Here is a 25163-nt window from a genome sequence, read left to right as displayed (position 1 = left end):
GAGTAGTGAACATGTGAGCACAGAGCATAGAGAGTAGTGAACATGTGAGCACAGAGCATAGAGAGTAGTGAACATGTGAACACAGAGCATGGAGAGTAGTGAACATGTGAGCACAGAGCGTAGAGAGTAGTGAACATGTGAGCACAGAGCATGGAGAGTAGTGAACATGTGAGCACAGAGCATAGAGAGTAGTGAACATGTGAGCACAGAGCATAGAGAGTAGTGAACATGTGAGCACAGAGCATAGAGAGTAGTGAACATGTGAACACAGAGCATGGAGAGTAGTGAACATGTGAGCACAGAGCGTAGAGAGTAGTGAACATGTGAACACAGAGCATGGAGAGTAGTGAACATGTGAGCACAGAGCATAGAGAGTAGTGAACATGTGAACACAGAGCATGGAGAGTAGTGAACATGTGAGCAGAGAGCGTGGACAAGCAAGAACTCATCACAGGACTAAGTGTGGCCTTTTTGAGGGTGGAGGGATAAAGACAGAATATCACACCATAATCTGGGCCAGCCTGGAATTTACTATGCAGCTCAGGCTGGACTGGCACTCACAGTGGTCCTCCTGCCTCAGGAGTGCTGGGATCATGGTGTAAGCTGGGGTTCTCGATGTTGTTTGGACTTGAGTTGTGTGGAGTTAGTGGGAGGTTTGGCAAGGTGGATTACCCGGATGGGGAGAGAAACAGTAGAAACACAATAGTTTTTCTTTGTCACAGTTACGGTTTGCATCAGTTTCGAGAACTCTTACCAGAATACTGCGCAACTGGCTGCAGGCTGCCTGGATTTCTTCTTTGGTCTTTGTAGTCCGGGGGCGGCCTTGTCAGATGCCGGCTCATCTGGTCCTGAGGGGAAATTTTCTCCTTGAAAATACAAATGAAAACATTGAATTGGGTGAACACTTTTTCATTTACAGAAGTCTGTATGACATTTCAAAAAGGTACAAATACAAGAGCAATTTTGTCTGGGCATGGTGGTGTGCGCCTGGAATCCCAGTACTCTAGAAGCAGAGGCAGGAGGGTCACAGTTTGAAGCTAGTCTGGGCTATCTAGTGAGAACTTGCCTCAAACAAACTGAACTATTCCGCACCATGGGTTTCAGATTCTGATTTATTGGGTAGTGAAAATTCAGAGACGGATCTTCTGATTGGAATCACTTCCACAGATTTCAGCACCTGCTTTGTGTCTACTGAGCATGCTCGTCTCCTTCATTTTGTAAATAGACTTCAATTATAACGAAATGTCTGTGGGTTTGGGGGTGGCACTTCGTGTTTTATGTTGTAGCATGTCTGATGAGTGTTGGCATCTATATGTAACTCTGTCATCATAGACTTTGGAAAATAGTTTTTGAGATAAAATGGAGAACACCCGGGCTTTCAGTGATTTGATCTGGCAGTTCTGCCTCCTCTCCTCGGAAGAGATGTCAAGAGACTTAGTGGAAGTATGCTTCCCTTCTACCTGCGCTTAACAAATCTTCGAAGGTAACCGTAGTTATTGTCATGTAAAAGAGGACATGCAAGTTGCATTAGGCTAAGGAACTTGCCCAAAGCCACACAGTAATACAGCAGATGCCAATTCCGGAGTTAGGAACTCAGGGTCCTTCATGTCACTCAGTACAAAGACCTTCTCAGTGTCCTGTTTGAAAAACAGAATGTTCCAGAATCAGCTACCTTTAGATTCTTTTACAGGTGAGTTTGGGTGATAAGGGAGGAAATAGGGACATCTGTTGACTTTGGTCAACGCCTTGGCTGACCTTCAGGAACATCCCCACCACTGTCATTACTTAGAGCAGCAAGGAGCAATGAGGAGCCACAGCTGTCTCTGGATGGCTGTGAGAGAGCCAGGTGATCTAGCAAAGTGGAGTCTTGTCCTCGACTGATGGAAGTAGCTGTTACCCCATAGCTGGAGAGGGGATCACACAGTGACCTTGCTTGTTTTCAGATAAAATTACAAAGCAGCCTGTTTGATCTTAGTTTATCATGACGTCAGAAAAGCCCTGTCTGAGGTTGGCATGTGTTAAGACTGTATGTTATACAGGGAACAAGATGCCCGGCTATGCCCCTCCTACCAGCTCGAGATGGGGATTCCTGCCTTTTCTCTTTCTTGGTGTGCTTTGGAAACTTTCTGGAATGACTTCAGTGTAATTCTGTATACACTATAAAGCAATATCCATTTTTAAAGATAAGAATAATTGGCATAGGTAGAGACTGAGGACTGTAATTATAGGAAAGTCAATACACGGACAACTGTAACAGACAGATGAGGCCATTAGCTGGAGCCAAGCGTGCGTTTGCACCACTCAGACTCCTCACAGCTTCTGCCCAGCTCTGAAATTTCCTAGTGGGATGTGTGTTCTCTAAAAGGGGCAGGAAAGAGCCTTAAAATAACAACAAACCAAATCCATTTCTTGTTTCTAAGAAAAAAACAAACTTGAAAGACTCATAGAGTGTTTTTGGACACCAAGTAATTCATATAAAACACAATTTTGATGAGCTAAGCGTAAATGAATCAGAAACATATGGATTATGTTTCTTCTTTAAACTTGGGTTTACAAATTAAGGGAAAAACTGGTCAGTGAAACTCTTTTTTTTTTTCGGGGAGGCACAGCCCAAACCCTAATTGTTTAAGAAAGAGTCTGGGGTCTTCCACCAACCCAATGTGGCTGTGAGTGAGCAACCTGTTGTAAACACTTGTGTAAACTGACAGTTCTGATTTTTAAGCCAAGAATGGGACTTTGTGAAATCTCTTTTCCAAGAAGCATTTTTCATGTGTAATTAGGTGTTACTACTGTTTGTATGATGACAGTGCTTGTGCGCGTGTGTGGGTGCGTGCCTGTGTGTGTGTGTGTGTGTGAGAGAGAGAGACAATTAGTCCTTTATTCCCAATCACACACTGTATTTCAAATCGAGATTTACTCAATATATCTTAAGCAGTTGACCTTTTCTCTTTCCAACAGATCAGTTCATTTGTTCAAAGCCTTAGCATATACATCTCTGAAAGCCCAAGTTTCTTAATACTCTACGTTTCCCAGCAAATTAGATCAAAGAACCTTGCCTATAGATATAACATAGACTTGTCACACTACAGACCAGTGAAGTCTGGACTCCAGTACTGATGGAGGATGCTGCAATCAAGCTCCAGTGTAAATTCACACCTATCATGGAAATCACCTCTGTGTAAAATGAAACAAACTTTTCATCATGGCCCAACCTCTCTTGCTTCAGTGATATCTGTCTTGCTTTGGTTTCCTTAGCCATAACAATGTAACATTTAGGAAGTTGTAGGATCTCTTTCATATTCCTCGTGTAAGGATGAATCCTTTTGTACTGCAGAACCTCAGCATGGTGCCTGGCACGCTGGAAATGTACGTGTTAATAATGATGATCAGTGTAATAACTGCTACTCATCTCACTTGTGTGTGTGTGTGTGTGTGTGTGTGTGTGTGTGTGTGTGTGTGTGTGTGTGTTTCACTGGTGGGAGAATGGTAGAGAGTAAGTCTAACAAACTTTTATGAAAAAGACGCCTCTATTTTGGTGCCCATCTGGCCTTGCCAAGGCCTTCAATGACTACAAAGCGTATGCTAATGTAAAGGGGCATCAAAGACTCCTTCTTCCTGGATATGCTAAGGAGCGTAGGCACCCTCGATGGCATCCAGACAAAGAGAAGTGTGGAGGCTTTGTGACAACCCCAGAAAGTGCAGCTCCCTTCTCATTCATCTCACCACTGCCCTTTGCACCTGTCCAGTCAACAGCGGCTCAGTGGGAGCCAGGCAAGCACCACTGCCAGGCCCCCAGGAATGTGTGTCTCGCTTTTAATCAGGGGCTTTTAATTGAAGCAGAAAACCCGGAAACTCCATCTTGTAAAACTAATCAAATTTGCAGTGTCCAAGGAAATAACAAAAGTCTTGCCAGGAAGTCCATTTGAAATGGCACGTTCTCTCCTCTTCACCCTTGTTTCTAGGCTATTCAGGTTATAAAGATAAAAGACAGGGAGGAGGAACAGGTGTGACCCCAGATTTCAGACACCTGGAGCATGAGGGCTCACACTTGTGTTTCCTTTAAAGACACATGTGACTGCTACATTTGCTATTAGTTTTACCTAAAACTAACCAGTGAATACAAACCAGGGCTGCCTCTCTTAGTCTTTGGTCTGCTCTCTGCCTAGAATGGTGGACTCTATATCAAAATACTGTAGTCTTACCATGTCAAAGCCAAATTTGACCTCATTTTAGGAGGGAATTCGCCAGGTTTCCAAACTGGAACTGGACATTCTCTCCTACTGGCCTCTGTCTTTCATTGGATGCAAATCTGAACACATTGTTTCTTCTTTAAAATCAGTTGCCTTTTAGGTGATGTGACTTAGCAAGCCTCTTCCTCTGGCCTCAGTGTCCTCCACTCCTCCATCCTTGGCCACATTCTGGGCCTTGACAGTATGTCTGTCCTTTGTGTACCTGAGTCGTGAGTGTGCTGATCTCTGGACCAGGATGACCCCCTACTCTTCCTCCCAAATCCCTCCACACCTTCTGATCTTTAGTAGATGGAACCTTTTCTCTGATGCCATTTCTAGCAATTTCTACAGCGTAGCATTTAAGCACATGCATTACAGTAGTCTATTTATTTGATGTCCGCAGTGGATTCTGGGCTCCATTAGGGCAACAAGAGGAAAAGGGACTACCTTGTTTGTGGCTTGTATCTTCATGATCTTTCAACAGTCACTGAATATTCATGGTGTTTATAACACTTGACATTTCTGGCTATTTCTAAAAAGGTTCTTGAGTATAAAATGATTTGGTTGACTTTTCTCATCGTGCAGTGCTAGCGATCAAACCCAGGACCTAACGCGCGCTGGGCAAACTCTCTACTGCTGAGCTGCATCTCCTGACCTTGCTTCCCCTTTTCCTCGGGTCTACGAGCCCTCAACTGTTTGGCTTTGTCCCTTTTCATTTCACTGGGCTGGGGAGTTTGAAGGGAGAGGGTGCGGCAGTCTTAGTCAGTGGGGTTTGGGTCAGATGATGTCTGAGGATCCAGAGGAATGAGTAGGTAAGTACTGAAGCAAGGCTAGAGTTTGGGTGGTGTTTGGGGAAAACAACCTTGTGGTTCTTAAAAGGTCAGGCCAACACGGTGAACATGGAAATTTATTTAAAGTGTCTTTTTAAAAACAGACTCCCGTTCTGAGATGCTTTGTTTTTTTGGAAGCCAAATCTTGGAGGTGAAACCCCGTGCTAGCCTTTAAAAATTCCCTTTAAAACTCGTGTGCCTCTCCAAATCAGTTTGGAGTTGCGGTGATTCAAGTGCAGTTCACTCTTTCCACCCCTTGAGGCTGGGAACAACTGAGATTTCATTTGCTTCATTCAAATACCCTGCTGGCCACAGACATTCCTGGACTGGGCAGGGCTAGTCATCGAGGGGCTGTGTACTCCATATGCCTAGCATCTGGTAAATCAGGTTTTTTGTTTTGTTTTTTTGTTTGTTGGTTGGTTTCCTCCCCTGCATTTTAAATGGCTGGATTTAGTTTCTCTTGCACCCACTACACCCTCACTGCTGTCACATAAGTAGATGAAGAGAACACAGCAAGAAAGAGAAGGGCAAAGGGACACTTTAGATCTCCAAGGTCAAGAAGTCCACACCATAGAAGTTAGGAGATCGCTTTACCGAGTCAGCCAGCATCTGCTGCTGCAGGAGAAGCTGCTGCTTAGGCTCCATGGCTGGCCTCTGCAGGCTCTGTTTCTTCCCCATCATTTGCTGATTCAACAGAGACTGCTGGGAGTTCATGTAACCACTTGCAGTGTTTGGATTTGAGCAGGAGTTGGGACTTGGACTGGGGCCTGTGCTCTGGCCTACCACAGTGTGTTGATCCTGTAGAAGAGAAAGGAGCAGGGAGAGCTACTGTGAATCAAATACGACACAGGGAGTGCAGAGATATTAAAGCTTAGATGCCAAACAGTTTTGTCTTATTGGAGATCAAATTTGGTTAATGTGTTGCACATCTGGAGAATTGCTTTTGAAATGCAGAAGAAATCGTTGCATAACATGCAGACAGAGCAGGTAGGTGAATGGTGGCCATTGGATACACTCCCATCTGATCCTTAGGGTAGAGAGAGTCTCCTCATTCCAGGAGGTGATTATGGAACCTCATAGAAAATTACCATGAAGATACACAGTAATGCCCTCAGCTTCTCAGAAGCAAAGGCACCACACAGCAACACCATTTGAAGTCAGTGTGCACTTGTAATTTCTGATCCTACTACAAAAATGGTGCTTCCGAGCATGTGTTTAAAAGTTGAATAGCCGTTCTGGACAGGAGGCATGTGTCCTCTTCCTCAGAGACTCATGAATCTCACAGCAGTTTGTGCTAAGGGGCCATCGCATTCACTGGCAATGGTGAGGAAAGTCTTGTCATATACTAAGAAATAATGGATACTGGTGAATTACCACCCTGATCTGAGGATTCTACTAGTTTTTCAACACTGATAGATTAGAACCCTGCAGGAAAGGGAGCTAAATTCTGTGAAGTATCATTATTTCCCAATGAAGTATTCAGAGCTCTGTACTAGTAGAAAATATGGTCTCCTTGGAGATTCATATCTAAACATATGGAAATTGCTCATATGTGCAAAGGTTAGGAAGTATAAAATGAACCTGGGCTTAGTGACATATTCTTATAATCCCAGCTCTCAGAAGGTAGAGGCAGAATGACTGTGGGTTCAAGGTCCTCCTCTGATATATAATGAGTTCGAGGCCAGTCTGAGATTCAGGGGGCAAAGTCTCAATTAACAAAATATAAAACACAACAAACAAAATATTATAAAATAAAAATTTAGATTATGTAATAGAAACGCAACATCAAAAATCCTCATCCATTGATGACATGGATCTGGGAGGTGGGTCACTTTGCATTTTCATGTTCATGGTGCCTTTGGGAAACAGGAAACATGCAGAGGACAGACAGTCCAACTCTTCCTCCCCAGCAGACAGCATGTGCTTACAGCAGATCAAAACAGGAACTGTCATGAAGCCTGAGTACTAGGGTAGCACACCGTTCTTGGGAATTATCTCCTCCTCTATTCCATTTTGTAAAATGTTATCCACTAAGCTCTTTTTAAAGGAGGAGAAAGCTGCCAGTCTGAAATCCAGTGCAATTGGAAACCTGATCGTAATAGCTGCCTCAACAGCAAAGGGGTCTAGGATAATCGTAAGGACAGCCAGACGCCAAAATTTAACCCACAGGACAGTCACAGCATTCAGGGCTTTCTGACATTTTTCCAATTCTCCCCAAAAATGAGCAAGAACTTGTGTTTCCATCTCAGTTTTGCAGATGAGATATCTGAGCTGAGGAAGACCCTGGAGCTGTAAGGGTGGGTTTGAAGCCAGCTCAGCCAGACTGAGGATGCTCCCTCTCAACTGCAGGGCGATGCTGCTCTGAGCTGAGACAGTCACTACTGGAGAGAGAACTTTCATGAGCCATGTACCCACACAGTCATCTTCCTGTGACCTGCTTTCTATTTGAAATCCATATGGCCCTTGGGAGTCATTTACTCCCATGTGTCTCGCAAGCCACTAGGAATGCGGACTTGAGGACAAGTGCTTGAGAGTCCCTGGCAGAGTGGCATAGGGGAAGATCTGTGAGTTGAGTGACTGGGAGGAAATACATGGGGGATCGAGGGCTGAACCCTTGGGGCTCCTCAGATAAAGGAGAGGGAAGCGGAGTCTGTGGTGGGAAGAAGGAGACAGGGCTGAGGAGTGTTGGGACCCCTGGAAACAGCAGTGGAAGGAGTTGAGCCTAGAGAGAAGGCGTTGGAAGCAGTCACTGGACCTCCGTCCTCTTTCACCCTGAACTATCTATTCTAAGACATAACCTGAAGTTTTATGCAAGGCTTTGAGAAAAAATATTTCATGTTTAAAAGAAATGATTGGCAAACAGGTAGAAAAAAACCTGCAGGACTGTTTTGATCACTTTGAATGGCTGTGTAGTAAACAAAAGCAGGAGTTCTAGGGAGCGCCTCATCCCAGTCCTTGCCTTGGTTCGGGCACTTATTAGGTACGAGGTCTGGCCGAAGCAAATTAGCTTTCCTTATCTGTAAAATGGGGACAGGGACAATGATGATGGTACTGAGGTAGTGACATCACAGACTCCCTGTGAGAATAAGAGGGTACAATGGCTGGCTCCCAGGAAGTGCTACCAGGATGCCCACGCATAGCTATTAATGATATTTCAAGAGTGCATTTTTATTTTTATCTCTTTACTTTTGAAGCAAATAAGTCAGTCCTCACAGGTCACTGAAAGCTGTCTGTGACAACTTTATCAGAGATGCAGAATTCAGTTGAAACTGGAAGGGGACACATACATCTGCACCCTCAGCGCACACATGAGCTCACCACGTACACTGGTAGGTTGTCCAGACACCAGTGCAGGGCCCCTCCCCCATGAACAATGGCAGCCCTAACTGGACTCAGAGGGTTGTTAATAACACAAAAGAGGAGAACATGAAATTGGGAGGCACAGGGACTAAGCGGGAGATAGATAGGATCAAACTACATTGCGTTAATGTATGAAACTTTCAAAGAATAAATAAAATGTGATCAAAAAATAAAAGAAAAGAGATGGACAGTGTGTTTGGTGTTGGCAGAACTGGTGAGCTTCAAAATAATTTCCAGAGAAGTCTGGAACAGCACCCATCTCTGAGATTTATAAAGGATGTGCATGCCAAGAAAATGCAGCTCTTTTTCCCTCTAATCAAACAGATGGACTGTTCTAAATTTAGTTTCATTCCTAGACAACACCAAAAATACTCTAGGCCCTTTCCCTAGAGTCTCAAGTGTTGTCCGAATTTGAAACTAGTGCCCTGGTGTGGAGCGAAGGGGGAGAGATAAGCCCTTTTGGAAATTTGTCGATTTTCCCCCTTTGAACTTATAGCTCATAGACCTTACCATGGTACTCTTACACACTCCTTCAGTTTGTGATTGAAGTCACATTTAGCTGCTGTCACATTTTCTGCCCTTATGTTAGCTGTGAAACACAAGACACCTCCTTCACAGACATGCCTTCATTGCCAAGATGTTGTGCAAACTTCAGTACATAAAATATTTTGAAAGAAAAATATGCTCCAGTGCAGTGGCTCTGGGTTCCACAGCCAGCCTTACTGCTTCCCCCAGACTCAGCCACGAGAACTCAATGCAGTGGCTCCGGGTTCCACAGCCAGCCTTACCGCTTCCCCCAGACTCAGCCGCGAGAACTCAACACCATAGAAGTCACCTGCTTCTCCCCTCACCCAGTGCAGCCTTCCCTCTGGAGGGCACATGAAAGTCATGGTAAAGTTGTCACGCCCTCAGCTTCCATGGTGCTGTGTGTGTGTGTGCTTGTGTGGCTGTGAATGACTCACGCCATTTCCACTGATGGAGTGCTTTCTACCATAGAGAACCCGAGGGTCTAGAGAAGTTGGAATCAAAGACTGACTCAGTAACAAGCACAAACACACAACTGATTAACATAATTAAGTCCCAATTTCATTCATGTTTTTTCCTGTTTTCAGCTCTAATGTTTGATGCTAACCTACCCTGTCTTCAATCCCACTTAGTATGTAGTCACAGGTTTTCCTACCTGTGGTGTACACGTATGGTGAGATTATAGGTGTGCACTCCCACATCCAGTTTTAGAATACATATATATATATATATGTACATATATATAAAATTTTCTACTTTAATGTTTTGAGATTATAATTTAGTTACAGCATTTCCTCTGTCCCTTGCCTCCCTCCAAACTCTCCCATGTACCCCTCTCCACTCTACTTCAAATTCATGACCTCTTTTTCAGCAATTGTTATTGCATGCTTTTATGTATTTATATACACATACATGATCCTAAATATAGCCTGTTGTGTCTGTGTAATTTTACTTGTGTGTATATTTTCAGGCATGACCATTTGGCACTGGACAACTAACTGGTGTGTTCTTCCCTGGAGAGACCACTTCTCCCACCCCCAGCTTGCCTCAGTTGCCTGTAGTTCGTGATGTAGGGGTTGAGGCTGCAACTTAGAATACATATTCAACAAAACAGTTTGTATGAAGAAAATCTTAGGATCAAACGGTAGAGGCAAAGCTTGGCAAATGGATCTTACTTTAGCAAAGAATCTCGGCCATTGTGGCCAACACATGAGTAATCTTTCTAAAAGATGCTACAAGATAAAAATGATGTGCTTAGTTACTTGTTTCAATGTGAAACAAGGGTTCTGTCTGTCAGGGAAGACTGACTTCAGCCCAAGCTAGGAAGTGGGTGTATTAGACAGCAAGTAAAGGCATCCTCCATTTCCTTGAGAGACAGTGGAGATGGGAGGGCTCGTTGGATTTAGTCACTGCTGAAACAGTTTTGTGAGCTGTACAGACACACAACAGCATTTACAGAGGACTCAAAGTTTGAAAACAAGTATTGTTCTCTTGTTATTTAAAAAATAGCTAAAGAATATTTGTTATTCTATGCATCTGATTAAAATGGCTCACTGTGTCTCTAATTTACAAGGAGAATATTTAATGATTTTCCCCTTACAAACACCAAGTCCTGCAAGTTACTAGAGATCCCTGGGAGTGCTTTGGCTGGGATGACTACCATTTCTTTTTCTTGGCTTCCAGAGCTAGGCATCTGCAATTTGCAAAACAAATTCAAGATAAAGTGCCCAGCTGGGCAGGACGGTACAGTAGAGCTCACAAACTGGTTTGCTACTCAATCCATCTTTCTTCTCTCCTCCCTTCTTGCTTTCCCTGTCTCAATGAACTAACTGCTCAACTCTTCCCTCAGGCTATTCATCTTAGGCGCTGTCTGCTGATAAAGCCATTTATTTATCTCTCTGCCGGAGAAACAAGCTGCCTGAGCTGTTCTTTCGGGTCCCTTCTCGCTGGCAAGCCTATTCCTTCAAGTCATTTATTTGGGGTTTACGTGGCACGGTGGCTGTGGGCAGCTGAAGTGATTAACTGGCCCGAGTTTGACACAAGGACAAGGGCTGCCGAGCGATTTGTCAGGAGACTCCCCGGGATGGAGTTTGGAAACCGAAGAACTAAAAAGACAAGACACTCCTGGGGTTTCAAGGGTCAGCAAACGACACAGAGGGCACCATATCCACTGGCCACCTTTTAAAAAAAAAGTAATACAATGCCACCAGAACAGGCCCTACACTTTCACTTACATATTGTCTGTAGCTGCTTTCACGTTATAACAACAGAGTTCAAGAGTTGTGGCAGAAACCTCATGGCTTACAAAGACCCAAATATTTACTGTCTGGCCTTAACAGAACGCATTTCCTGCCCCTTGCTCTACTTAGCCAAGCTATGCTAGAAACTTTGCTCTTTTACATTAAATGGGGGAGCAGGGCAAACTTAGTAAGTAATACTATCATGATATGTGTTTCCATTTGTGACATCCTCACCCGCCCCCAGCACCCATGGCATATGTCGGGAATGGAAGAAACTTACAAAGCCTTTGTCCAACTCCACATTTTAGATGAAGATTTTTGTCCCAAAACCTTAAGGAATTGAGATACACAAGGTCACATATCTAACCAAAAGATGAAGAAAGCCTAAATCCTGGGAAATGTATTACACAAAATACCCCCTGGCTGGAGAGATGGCTCAGTGGTTAAGATCACTTGCTGTTCTTGCAGAGGTCCTGAATTCAGTTCCGAGCATATACCTGGCTTTTCACAACCACCTGTAACTCCAGCTTCAGGGGACCTGACACCCTCCTTGGTCTCCATGGGCACACACATGGTACACATAAACTCATGCAGGCATACACACACACACATTTTTTTTTTAAATCTAGGGAAAAAAATTCATTTGCTTAGAGGTCTGCAGCTTGCCTGATAGAAATGACTGTTTAGGGGTGTGTGTGTGTGTGTGTGTGTGTGTGTGTGTGTGTGTGTGTGTGCATGTGGCAGGGTGGGCATGTTGGAGGAGTTTGACAAGGAAGGGAAATGTATTGAGCTTAGCATTTTCCTTTGTCCTTTGATGTAGTTCAGGAGGTGGATGCTTTTCCTCTGTAGGTTTTTCCCCCCCGACCTGCTCAGCAGGAAAGTCTGAGCCTGAACGTGTAGCCTCCTCGGTCCCACTATGGATATGAGGCTTCCTTCAGATATTACCTAATTTTCAAGTCACCGGGACACTGCATCTATTCTTAGCCTTTGGGGTGGACAGCTATTATGGGTTGGCTGTGAGAGCAGTTCCATGAGGAGGCAGCTCTGGGATGGACTTCGGCCAGGAACAGAACATCAGTGGGTCAGGGTGGAGTGGGAAAAATGTGGTCACTCGGGAAGGAATGAGACATTTTTCTTAAATGAGAAATGTTTTAGCTTTAGAAGGGCTCTCTGTGGTGGGCCTGAAATTTCTGCTTTGTAAGTTGGATTTTGGCACTCTGTCTCTAGAGCAGTGGGTCCGAATGTGTTGTTTGATTATATTGCCCTGTGAAGATCTCACAAAGCCACCAGCTCTGCCCCCCTCTCACCACCACGAACACAGAAACCAACAACTGCTCTATTGTTTCAGGACGTTTATACATTCTCTAAATGTGTCCAGACCACCTTCAGACCTCAGGTTGTGAAGTTCACCCTCTGCTCATCAAATATTTGTTTTTGAGCACAGCGATACATCTTACAGATAGAGCCACCAGCCAGGGACTAGGTATTTAAATGCAGAGCATATGGGGAACATTTCTCATTCAAAGCGTAATAGTCCTATCTGTCTGGAACATTCCTCCTCTGCTTCCCCCTCCCAGTTGATGCTGATTTTTCCTGGGCTCAATTCAAATGTCTATCGGGAGGTCCCCTCTGACTCCCCAAGGCTGAGGTAGGGGAGGTTTTTCTGTGTCTGAGACAAAGGGCACTAGCCCGGGCCACAGTACTTGTCATCCAGTAGCATGATGACTCCTTGGTTTATGCCTGTTTGTCTTCTAGCAGTGTGCTTGGATGGCTGTGGTATGTTCATCAGGATAGGCCCTGGGCATGGTGGACTCTCTCTCTAAAAGGTTCTTGATTTACAAAATGTATGTGAATGAAGAAGGAAGCAGCTCAGATGGAAGCAAGGGCAGAATTCCCTGTCATAAGATCTAAGGTGGCCCCGTGCTGATTTTCCTCAGTGATCCCGTGGAACTAATGGAGAAGGGAAAGTCAAGGGTGGAGACAAGGTGTTTTTTTTTTTAATTTTTTAATAAATTTAATTTTAATTTACAGTTTTCCCTCCCTCCTCTCCTCCCATTCTCTCCCCTAAACCCCTCTTTGTTCCCACCCCAACCCCAATCCACTCCTCCTCCGTTTCTGTTTAGGAAAAGGCAGGTCTCCCATGAGTATCAACAAAACATGGCACATCAAGTTGCAATAAGGTGAAGTACCTCCCCATGTGTTAAGGCTGGGCAAGGCAACCCTGTATGAGGAGTAGGGTCCAAGGTCTTAATTCCAGTGTTTACAAATGGGTGTGTTACCACAGGGAGTCCCTGTGAAAAGGTGTTTGGAAGGGTGGCAGGAAAGGTAGGTAGCTCCTGTTTCCTACAGCAATGACATCAGTGATGGCAGCGGCGGCGGCGGTGGTGGCGGCGTGCGGTCTGAGATAACTGCTCCCATTAGAAGCTGTCAGGGTCTGCACGTTAGAAGCCCAGGCCACGTATCAGAGGTCTGACGTCTCATTTAACCTCTATGATAACTACAGTTTCATTATTATTCCAATTTTAAAGATGAGGAGATAAAAAAAATTGTTCCAAAAGGCAAATGAGCTTGATAATACACAGAATATTTAGAAAATATCCCTATTTTCTAAAAGTAGTTTGAAATGTGGGCAGCAGACGTAACTGGCTGAAATCCCAACTCCACTTTTCAACAAGCTGTATGGGGTTAACAATATCACCAGGAAATTTAGAAGACCAAACAGCACAAAGTGAGTAAAGTTCTTAGGATGCATCCAACTTTGGATAGACATTAATCTCTCTGCTTAAATTAACCTGATAGTTACTGCACATCATTTAGCTACATGACAACCAACAAAACGATATGGAGTTGATATTAGTTCCAGATATACACCAATGAGCAATGATTACTCAATCCCTTTCACTTAATATAACTAGACATTATCAACAGTGCTTCTACCAAATGAAACAAGACTGGGAAGTTGTATTTGTGGGCAATTTTATCATTGGTAGACTGTATCTTGTAAGTGGCACAGACATTATCCCCTTAAATAATGGTGCCTCGAATGATTGCTGTGGGGCTCTGTGATCACATCAGTTACAGCCTTTGCCTCACAAGGAATGTAATGTTTGGGGGGGGGGGCGTTATTTGTGTTCATTTCACTTTATGTCTGTAAGTATGTCTGTGTGCTATGTACTTGCAGTACCAATGGAGGCCATTGGATTTTCTGGGACGGCATTACAGATCACTGTGAGTATGGGTGCTGGGAATTGAACCTAGGTCTTTGGAAGAGAGCAGCTGATGCTCTTAACAGCTGTGCCATCTCTTCAGCCTTTTTTTTTTTTTTTTAAAGCTGGAGTCTCATATAGCCCAGGCTATTCTCAAATTTACTGTGTATCTAAAGCTGACCTCGAACTCCTGACCCTCCTGTCTCTACCTCCTGAGTTCGGGATCATCACAGATGTGTGACACCACTCCCAGCTAGCACAGACAGTCTTTGCTCTGGTTGAATAAAGCTCCAAAGCTCATATTGAAACTTCATCCTCATGCTGGTATTAAGACATAGGGTCTTTTGAAAGATGATGGAGTTCTGGGGGCTCCACCCCGTGAAAGGACTAGAGTCCCCTTCTACATTCTTCTGTCTGCCTGAGAGAAGACGTTACCCACAGAAGAGGTCTCTGCAGACAGCCATGTTGGTACCTTGACTTTAGATATGCAGTTCCTAGTCTCTGCAAGTGATGGGGTTGGTGGTGTTTTAACACAGCAGCACAAATGCACCAGGCATTGAGGAAAGCTAACGTTTATCTTTAACTATTATCAGTTCACAGTTTATATATTTTATATATAAGTACATTCTTTCAGGAGTCTGTTTCTGCAACCTATGAACCTTGCTGTTAGTCTTTCTTTATGATCTTATGTTTTTCAGCCTTAAAACGTGAAGTTTAGATTATAATCTTTAAATTTTAATCTGACAGAACAGTTGAAATTCTGTTTGTACTTTGTCAAGTGAACAATAAATACTATTGGGAGAAAACAGTTTAATTTTTATTTCTCAGCTGAGTCTAAAATATGATTTAACAACATGGTATGCAAAGCTCTTAACTCTATTGGTGTGGAGTGGTAGTGCATACCTTTAATCCCATCATTCGGGAGGCAGAGGACAGAGGCAGGCAGATCTCTGTGAGTTCAAGACCAGCCTGGTCTACAGAGGGAGTTCCAGGACAGCCAGGGTCTACACAGAGAAACCCTGTCTCAAAAAATCAAAGAAAAAACAAAAACCAAAGGGGGAAAAACCAAAACCAATACCAACCCCCCCCCAAACAAACAAACAAACAAACAAAAAACAAAAGTTCTGCCTCTAATCAAGTAATAGGTTGATTCAGGTGGGGTGAAAAGAAGTATTTCTTTCCTTTCATAAATGAACAGAGGCTTGCAGTGAAAATGCTGGAGTTGTACTGAATGCCAGATATATTCACACACACACAAATGCCAGAAAGCACAATGTAGAATTGTGTAGCTCTAGAACTAAATTTTAAGTGATTTTTAAAAATATCTATAATGTCTATCTTTTCCTTGATTCTGTATTTTTAAAAAAGCCAAAAAACCAAACCAAACCAAACAAACAAAAATCCTCTGCAATTTTCTAGGGATAACTTTTAAGTCTTGATTCTCTATTCTGTACTAAAATGTACAAAACAAATATGAAATAATCTACACATGTTAATGTATTTCCTCTTAAGAGAAATGGAGGACATATTCAACGTTGTCATGTTTACTGTATGGAACCCCAGAGGCACAGACGGTACACGCTGACTGGTAAATATCTTCATGTTCTACACTGCCTTTGATAATCTTTGAGTCCTTTACTGTGATAGCCACACAGGACATTGGGAAAGAGCCATGTGTTGTCTGTTACCCACAGCACTAAAGTTTCCCCTGGATTAGCAGACAAGCCACTAAGTGCTGCAATGGGACTTTAGAAAAGCCAGTTCTCAAGACTCCAAGAGACATGCTTCAAAAGAGTAGAGATTGAATCAGTTCCCAGAAAATCAGGTTATTTATCAAATCTTATTGATGCAAATTATACAAATATATTTTTAATCTGCAGGGTACCACAGTAGCATTTTAGACAAAGGATAACCTTGAATAAAAAGTCTACTCAAACAATAAGGAAGGTCAGGGCTTTTGGGTTTTATATTTTGACTAAATCGGCTGCACAACTGTCTACTCTGCTGTTACTTTGTAGCTACAACGCTAGAAAGAATAGGAAGAATTTTAAGATGCATTCTGATGAGTAATGGGATTAGGGATCTCTCTGCCACTCTCTCAGAGAGAATACTTCACACTTGAAATTATTTGTCCAATAAGTCCAGGAACAGGTAAGTATTTGATTAAAAATCAGATAAACTTCACTTATAGCACAATTCACAATTACCCAAGTATTAAGAAAGTAACATGAATACTGAAAACTTTCAGTAAAACTTCAAATACAAAAGTTGGTTATCACATCCAGTGTCTGAACTTGGAATGTTGGTTGTTGCTCAATAAAAGATTTTAGAGACATCATTCTGCTTATCATGAAAGCCTGGAATGTAAATTCCATATTACAGATGGACATGAACTTGTAACCCCCATTTCTCAGCAATTTTGGGTAGGTTGGTTGCATTGGGTTCTGAAACAGATTCTCGATTGGAATGGTAACTGTCCAGCCATTTTTCAGTTGGGTAAACATTTGTGGCTTATGCTCCTAACTGCTGATCAGGAGAGAATGCATGGAGACTGATACACGTGCGATTTCCAGGGTTTACACTGTCTTATGCTTTCCAGCCCCGTGTGTCACTTTTTAAGAGAATATACATCTGGGGCTGCTCCAACTCCATGGTGACTGGCTAGATTCAAATAACAACTCATTTAGTATACAGTTAACATTTAAATCAAAACTATGACTAAATCTGAGCCAATTGGATCCTTTTAGAGTTTAAAACTATTGCTATTCAGCTATCCTGAGACAGAAACACAACAAAAAATTAAAAACAACTTCCCCATAAGATCAGCAGAGCTTGGACCAAGCATGTGAAACGGCATATCATTGAACAACATGGAACTTAATCTCAAATATAACTGTACATGCATATTACCAAAAAAAGTTGCTTTGAAAAGAATGTTTAAAAACTTCATCAGCTACTGTGGTTGTTTTGGCATCAGCAAGACACAGCTGGATTATCTCACCCGAGGGCCTGATTTGCTTAATAGATTCTCCCACGGTACTCACTTCCACTTTTGTCTTGTAGAAACGGCTTCATCTACACTACTGGGTATCAGCATCATTTTTAAAAGTTGCCATTTTCAAGGTATCAGGACAGCTTTAGCACTCTGTGTTTAAAAGGTGGCATGTGAACATTTTGAGAGTTAACTAAATCTATGTGTTTGGAGCGGAGTTGATACAAGACAACACTGTTAGACACGGTGATAATGTGACTTCTTAGCCTCACAGTGTTGGGAAGAGCAATTTGGTTGGTTTCGGGTAAGTAAATGCCACTGAATGTGACAATGGCGGGCCTGTGGAGGATGCAGTCCTTCCCACAGCGATGTGCCATCGCTGCCCTTCACCTCCCGGCTCAGGATGAACATTCCACATAGTTTCCTTGCTCTCTGCCTTCACCAACTTTCTGGTGGCTGGATTCATCATTTTTTTCCCTTGGTAATCAAGATGCAGTTAATCTCCACACTTTATCACATCTTAGATTTTAGCTTGTCTGGCTCATAAGAGAGAGAGGGATGGTCACTGTTTGCCTGGAGAAAACACTACTCTTCTGGATAAGTTAGGTGATTTCACCAATTCTACTCTATTTATTATTCATAAAATTCAAAAAGAGGCTATTGGTATGTGGGGAATACATTTACCAGTCAACTTTAATATTAACGGAAGCAGCTGTTCCATTTACAAGCCCATGAGTGTTCACAGGCTAGAGGGAATCATGGACTTTGATAGATACAGTTACTTCTTAGGGAAGTCAGGAGTGTGGTCATTTACCAATGGGCATTTGTCACAGGAAAGGAAGGATGTAGTGTTTCCATTTAAATGCAAATAATAGCTCACAGTGTTCTGTATAAAGTGATTTATTTTGATACATTTTCCAACTCTCCTAAAGATTTTAGGTAAGCTGCTTCAAAATAGTGGTCAAGGCCACGTGCTCAAGGCCCAGCGTTACACAGTGGTCAAGCTCCTTCATGTAAATATCTATGGCCAAGGATAGGAAATCAGTCAGGCCTACCAAGATTTATGAAGCGCCTGTTATGGGAAGCCATTCCCTGAACAAGAGCAGGGACATAGGTAGCATCAGGGGTGAGCTATCCTCTGCCAACTATAAGGTCTTAACTGGTTACAGTACCCATTATCATTGCATAGTTTTCTTAATTATATTATCCCACTGTAACATCAATATTGAATTATGACCAGAGAAAAACCTATCTTGCCTCTCTTTACTTATGGATATGTTTTTGAATATAGTCTCAAGATAATGAAAACTGCAGTGCTTACAGGGGATGAATATTTTCTGAGGAAAACAGGTTCTATTTAGATATTTAAATGAAAAATGAATCTTTCTGTTTGGGGATTTAGAGTAAAACTACTGGGAGACACTGGGACTGACTGTTTGCTCTCTACATGACTCTGGGTCACTGTGATGGTTAGAATCTAGTTTGATGTTAAAAGAAGAGCTTATGGTTACCTGCGGACCAGGTGGAGACAGGAAATACCCCAGAGGCTGCATTTTGATGGTTTGGAGGCCTAAACAGCTCTTACTCAACTTCTCTGATCACGCTTTAGGTAGATTAATTGGAAGGGATGAGCGGCACCTTCACACTAACAATTATAATCAAATTATAAAACACAATATAAGTTGCATTTTACAGACATATAAAAACAACAGTAACCAGATCTGTATGTTGAGGGAGGGAGGGAGAGAGAAAGAGGAGTGAGGAGAGATTGCTTTGTCAGATTTCATCTGGAAGGATCACCCACACTTCTAGGTAGTCTACAGCAATGCTTTCAAGTAATTGTATCTCTCAGAATAATGATGCAATAATGCTTATAAAAATTTCATGGTTTTATAAGTTCACTTCAACCCAGAAGAACAAGTTTTTGAATTTAAAAATACTGTGTTTTCCTTCCTTAAAATGCTTCTTGGTAGTGAAACGAAGATTTTAAAATGCCAATATAAAAGTCTATAAGCCAACTAATCAACAATAGAATAGATACAATTATTTTTCCTTAACTTTTAAGAAAACCTCATCCAGGCAGTGGTGGCACACTGCTTTAATCCCAGCACTCGGGAGGTAGAGACAGGAAGTCTCTGTGAGTTCAAGGCCAGCCTGGTCTACAGAGTTCCAGGACAGCCCTGGATACACAGACAAACTCTGTTTTGGAGCATAAACAGAAAGAGAGAGAGAGAGAGAGAGAGAGAGAGAGAGAGAGAGAGAGAGAGAGAGAGAGAGAGAGAGAAGAAAGAAAGAAAGAAAGAAAGAAAGAAAGAAAGAAAGAAAGAAAGAAAGAAAGAAAGAAAGAAAGAAAAAAAGAAAGAAAGAAAGAAAGAAGAGAAAGGCCGGTGGGCAAGGGAAGAGGAGGGAAGAGATAATGTCAAGGCAGACACCAGCCTCTTATGAGACCTGGGGAGGAAGAATTTGGCTTGAAGAATCACAATTAAATGTCTTATTGATAGATGATAGGACAATGTCTTATTGATTGATAGATGATAGGACAATGTCTTATTGATAGATGATGGGAAGAACAGTGACATCAGTTGACAATTTGATTTCTGACTAATGAGCTTGCTCAATCTGAAAAAGATGTGTGTATACACGTGTTATTTGTTCATGTATATTTGGGGAATATATCTTTTTCTGTTCTTTTATAAATTACCAATTTCACTTATTGTCATATTTCTAAAATTTGTTAAAAATTTCATGTCAAAATGGAGTCAAACCTAAGGTTTGATTAACTGTCCTTTCTTGGATGTGATCTTGGGAGCAGATCTTTGTAAGCCTCTCCTGCACCCTAGGCAGGCACTTTCAAGTTAGTCCCACTCTGACAAAAGAGCACCTCGGCTTCCAGCCATTGAGGAGCAGAGAATGAACGCAATCTCATAGCAACAGACACAGAACAGTCCCTCACTACAAGCCTCGTTCAACAATCAAGTCTTTAACCAGAACAAAGGTTGACAGTGATTAATCATTCCGTGCTTCCTTGTTCCTGGCTGCACGTGTTCCTTCAGCGTAGGCAGTCTGGCAGATTTCCTGTCTGTAAGCACCACTGTGCCATGCCTGAAGACACGCTCAAGCAGCCTCCTCTCAGTTCTCATTGTGCATGCTCCAGGCATGTACAGTTGCTCTGTGCACAGTGTCCTGACTCTGATTCTGAGCCTGGCAGACCTTGAGTGGATACAGGGAGCCCCACAATAAGCCATTCACTTCATGTCTGCTTACTAGGTTATGCTCAAGCACAGTTGAAGAAATCGATTAAGCAGTGTTTTCTCCAACCTTGGAAATCTGTTCTCTTTACCTACCACTGCTGAGCTGATAGACTTCAGTCGTGAGGTTGAAGGACATGGCTACCCTCAGTAACATTTCTGTCTGGAAACAGTCAGTAGACTGTTAAAGCATCATGCTAAAAAGCAATCAAATCATTTTCAGGAATCCTCTTTCAAGTGTTGTATTTCACAAGACAGTAGAGTTGGAAGGTCAGCAAATGTCATAGTGAGTGACCTCAGGTGACTTAATGTCACAGTGACATCCTGGCCTCTTTTCTGTGTTTCTGGTCCTGGGCTTAGGCACCGTTTATCTGTCTTGCTAGGTCATATTATGAGGACTTGAAGAATTTACCCCCCTCACTTTTAACATGTAAATACCACTGATGTGACCATGTTCCCTGTGAGCTGGGAGTGAAATGAGGTGAGACGATTAATCACAAGACATGGATTTCTGAAGGATAAGGGACAAAGTATGGAAATAACGGCAACAACAAAAATGAGCAAGAGAAACATACTGCTTTTCCAATAAACAGTGGCATCTAACAATGAAAGAACATGACCCCTACGGATTCTTTATGTCTATTCAGTTCTCTTGACAAATTAAACTAGAATTAAGTAGTGATAGATTTCCAGAAGATGAAGTAGATTTTCACACATACACCCACAGTGTAAAAGCTAAAGCAAGACACCAAATAGCCAACTGTCAGTCATGTACTTGGCCCTTGAGTACAGAGCTGTGATGTGACCACACTGGTCCAAGGTCAAGCCAGTCAATGTTCCAGCACGTGTAGAGAAGGCATTCATGGGACCCACCCTCAAAACGCCTTGACAGGTGATGGCTGCTGGGGGGGGGGGAATATCCCTTTTCTTCAGGGCTGGGGCCTCTGCTCAGTAGCTCATGCTGCTCTAGATGGCCCTACATTCTTGCACATACACAGAGCACTAACTGAATTCAGTGGGTTACTCAGAAGAAGAAGGAGGAGTATTAGGAGGTAGTGTGGGTCTGGGACAGGAGCGGGATGTGGTTATGATCTAAATACATTGTTTCACATGAGAAGTTATCAAAAAATATATCATTAAAAAAGGAAGAAATCAAACAGAAGGACCACCTTATTACTGGAAACTCAAGTAGCAGGGACCACAAGACTCCTAAAGACCAAAGCAGTCTGATGAAGAGCTCTTTCAGAAAGCAAATCTCTTTTAACCAGAGCTTCCCAGAATCCACCTTTAAAACCAGTGACCTTGGAACTGTGAAGAAAACTGAGTGACCTTGGAACTGTGAAGAAAACTGAGTGACCTTGAAACTGAAGAAAACTGAGTGATCTTGGAACTGTGAAGAAATACTGCGGAGTAGAGGAGCATGGGTTTAGGGTTTGAGATGGTCACAACGGTATTTTAAAACTATCCAATCTGGGTATTTTGACTCAATTCAGGTATCGTTTCATGTTCTAACTGGAATAATGTGCCTTTCTAGTTAAGGCAGATTGGCTTCATATGATTGTACTTTAAAACAACAATTGGATTGACCCAATCTCCTTAATTTTTTTCCAATTACAACCCGAGGTTGTAATACTTGGTGGCTGTGATGGTTAATCTTCATGTCAACTTGACTAGATTTAGAATTACATGGTGACACACTTCTGGGTGTGTCCATGAGGGTATCTCCAGGAAAGTTTAACTGAGAGAAGACCCACCCTGAATGTGGGCAGCACCATCTCATGCCTTCCAGTTCTGGAACAAGTGGAACGGAGAAAGGTTGCTGAGCGCCCGCATCCACCTTTGTCTGCTTCTTGACTGCAGATGTGAGATGCCCAGTGCCGCTCGGGCCGCTGCCATGCCTTGCCTGCAAGGATGGGCCTGACACTCAAACTGCCAGCCAAACAACACTTTCCTTCCGTAAGTTTCTCTCTTCAGGTGTTTTTTAAATAACAACAAGAACAATCACAAACAGTGACTTAAGTCAGTCTTCAAACAAAGACCTCCATCAACTACGATGGAGACTTTGGAACGTCGGGGCAGCCAGCACAGAGCATCAGAGCAATTTCTAAATCATTGGCAAGCAGATCTTGCGTTCAAATACTGGTTCACTTGAGCTGTTTAGCAATAAACACTAGTAATAGCTGTCATGTGTTGGGGGTTTACAGAGAGTTGCTATTGACTCTTATAAATGATCCCACTGCATAACTTCATAGAGTCTATGAGAGGCCCTGTCAATGCCCCTTTGCGCAGCTGAGAGAAGTGGTACTTGGGATGTTACTTCAGTCACCTAGTTAGCAAGTATCAGGTCAGAGATGCCAACACAGGCAGCCCTGTGCTAGACAGAGCCCAGAGCTGTTGTGTAAGATATAAAATGAATCCAGCCAAAGTCCCAGTTATGAATCAGTGGTAGACCTACATGACAGGTACATACTGGAAATACAGAAATGTGAAACAATGATGTTGAGTGACGGCAGATGGGTACAGTCTGCCCTCCATACTGGAATACCACAACCCTGAGTGGCTGCTTTGCCTTGCTGGACCTTAGTGACTGCAGATGGGTACAGTCTGCCCTCCATACTGGAATACCACAACCCTGAGTGACTGCTTTGCCTTGCTGGACCTCAGTTTGTTCATCTGCAAAGGTAAGGTGATGCTTTAATGTTCAGGTGGCAGCAAAACAGTTTTTCCGTCTTTCTGTTTCTTTTGTGACAGTGGGACTGAACCCAGGGTCTCTTGCTTCGTGCAGCAGAACAGAGCTATACCTCAAACTCAAGCACTGACTTTTAATTAAGACATTATCCACAAAAATGAAAAGAGGCATGTTGTAAACACTACTCCAGCCGGTTGTTCATTACAGTTTCATGAGAAAATGAGATCATGAAGGGGCTGACAGGCTTTTCTGTTGGGTCAGTTCAATAAGTGGAGATGGGCACAGGGCAGTAAAATGGAAGCACGGGGAAAAGGCAAGTTCTGGAACCGTCAGTGAGGACCTGTGAACACTTAGTACAACCAGGAAGACACACCAAAGTGACCCAAAAATAAGTGACTAAGGAGCCAGGGGACAGGGACGAAGAGATGACTCAGCTGTTAAAAGCACTTGGGAGGGAAGGGTAGGCAGATCTCTGTGAGTTCAAGGCCAACTAGAGCCACGTAGTAAGACTCTGTCTCAAAAATTAAATAAAATAAGAAAATCAACAATGAAAACAACAAGGAAAAGAGCATTTATTGCTCTTCTAGAGGACTAAGTTTGGTTCCCCACATGCAAGTATAGCAGCTCACAAGCACTTGTAACTCAGTTCCAGGGAATCTGATGATTCACTTCAGGCCTCAAAAGGTGCCTTGCACACATGCACATGCACACAAAATTAAAAAAAAAATCCTTTTTTTGGTGAAGAATCTGCAGCATCCTGGCATAGGTGTTAAAAATGTGTAGCCGGGCAGTGGTGGCGCACGCCTTTAATCCCAGCACTCAGGAGGCAGAGCCAGGCGGATCTCTGTGAGTTCGAGGCCAGCCTGGGCTACCAAGTGAGTTCCAGGAAAGGCGCAAAGCTACACAGAGAAACCCTGTCTCGAAAAACAAAAAACAAAACAAAACAAAAAAAATAAAAATGTGGACTGCAAGCCAGGTGTGGTGATGCATGCCTTTAATCCCAGCACTTAGGAGGCAGAGGCAGGCAGATCTCTGTGAATTTTAGGCTAGCCTGGTCTACAAAGCCAGTTCCAGGACAGCCAGGGCTACACAGAAAAACCCTGTCTCGAAAAACAAACAAACAAACAACAACAACAAAAATCCAAATGAACAAAAAGACTGTGGATTGCATTTAACCTGGGTTTAAATTCTGGACAGCTCAGCCCTACAGCTTCAGATCTTCTCACTGGGGAGATGGGGTCTGTGACCGTGACTACACAGGTTCAAGGCAGTGCAAAGGAAGTGCTTTACGATGACTATCGTTGCTTAATTCATCAGTCACGACAGTGTGAAGGAAAGGATGTAATTTCAGGTGAGGTATGCATGTGAGATTATAAGTTTGTGGCTTCCAGTATCTTAACTCTTGGTACCTAGGGAAGACACTTCCAAAGAGGTATTTGGAACTGTCTTTAAACACATCATTAGGTTTCTTCTAGAGTCCTTTTGTCCAAAGCATAATCTTTATTTAAAACAGACTGACCGTAGTGAGGGGGCACATATCACGCTTGAAATTGGGCCTCTGTCTATACCTGAGTAGATAAACCATTTGATTCGATAACATACAGTCCAGCTTTTCCATGAACTGCCTCCACGAAGACTGCCAAGGTGAGAGCAGACACTGTCTGCAGGCATGCAGTGGGAAGGTGACTAGTACATGGGGAAAGAACAGAGACAAAAAGTGCAGTGCAGGAAAGAGACCGACTACAAGATGAAAGCTGGGTGCAGGGAGAAGAAGGAGGCAAGGAAGAAAGGTCAAGAGGAGCGAAGACGAGGAAGAGGGGAGGAGGGTGGGAAGGAAGAGGAGG

The 25163-nt window shown here is 43.0% G+C and overlaps 1 protein-coding gene and 1 long non-coding RNA gene across 2 annotated transcripts in view; one reads left to right on the top strand and one right to left on the bottom strand.

Moving 5' to 3' along the window:
• Positions 1 to 25163, bottom strand: part of Maml2 (mastermind like transcriptional coactivator 2) — a 334007-nt gene that overhangs the window by 6794 nt on the left and 302050 nt on the right. Inside the window, exons 3-4 of the mRNA XM_052752116.1 lie at positions 5654 to 5857; positions 755 to 866 (exon numbers count right to left, since the gene is read on the bottom strand). Coding sequence (XP_052608076.1) covers positions 755 to 866; positions 5654 to 5857 — 316 coding nt within the window. The remainder of the gene's footprint in view (positions 1 to 754; positions 867 to 5653; positions 5858 to 25163) is intronic.
• LOC128119127 (uncharacterized) overlaps positions 1 to 25163 on the top strand; it is a 60487-nt gene that overhangs the window by 33552 nt on the left and 1772 nt on the right. The window lies entirely within an intron of this gene.

This window comes from Peromyscus californicus, unplaced genomic scaffold (assembly GCF_007827085.1).
Source record: "Peromyscus californicus insignis strain IS unplaced genomic scaffold, ASM782708v3 Scaffold_11__1_contigs__length_118956290, whole genome shotgun sequence".
NCBI classification, from domain to species: Eukaryota; Metazoa; Chordata; class Mammalia; order Rodentia; family Cricetidae; genus Peromyscus; species Peromyscus californicus.
The sequence above is the reverse complement of the archived record's forward strand: the minus strand, read 5'-3'. Positions and strand labels throughout refer to the sequence as shown.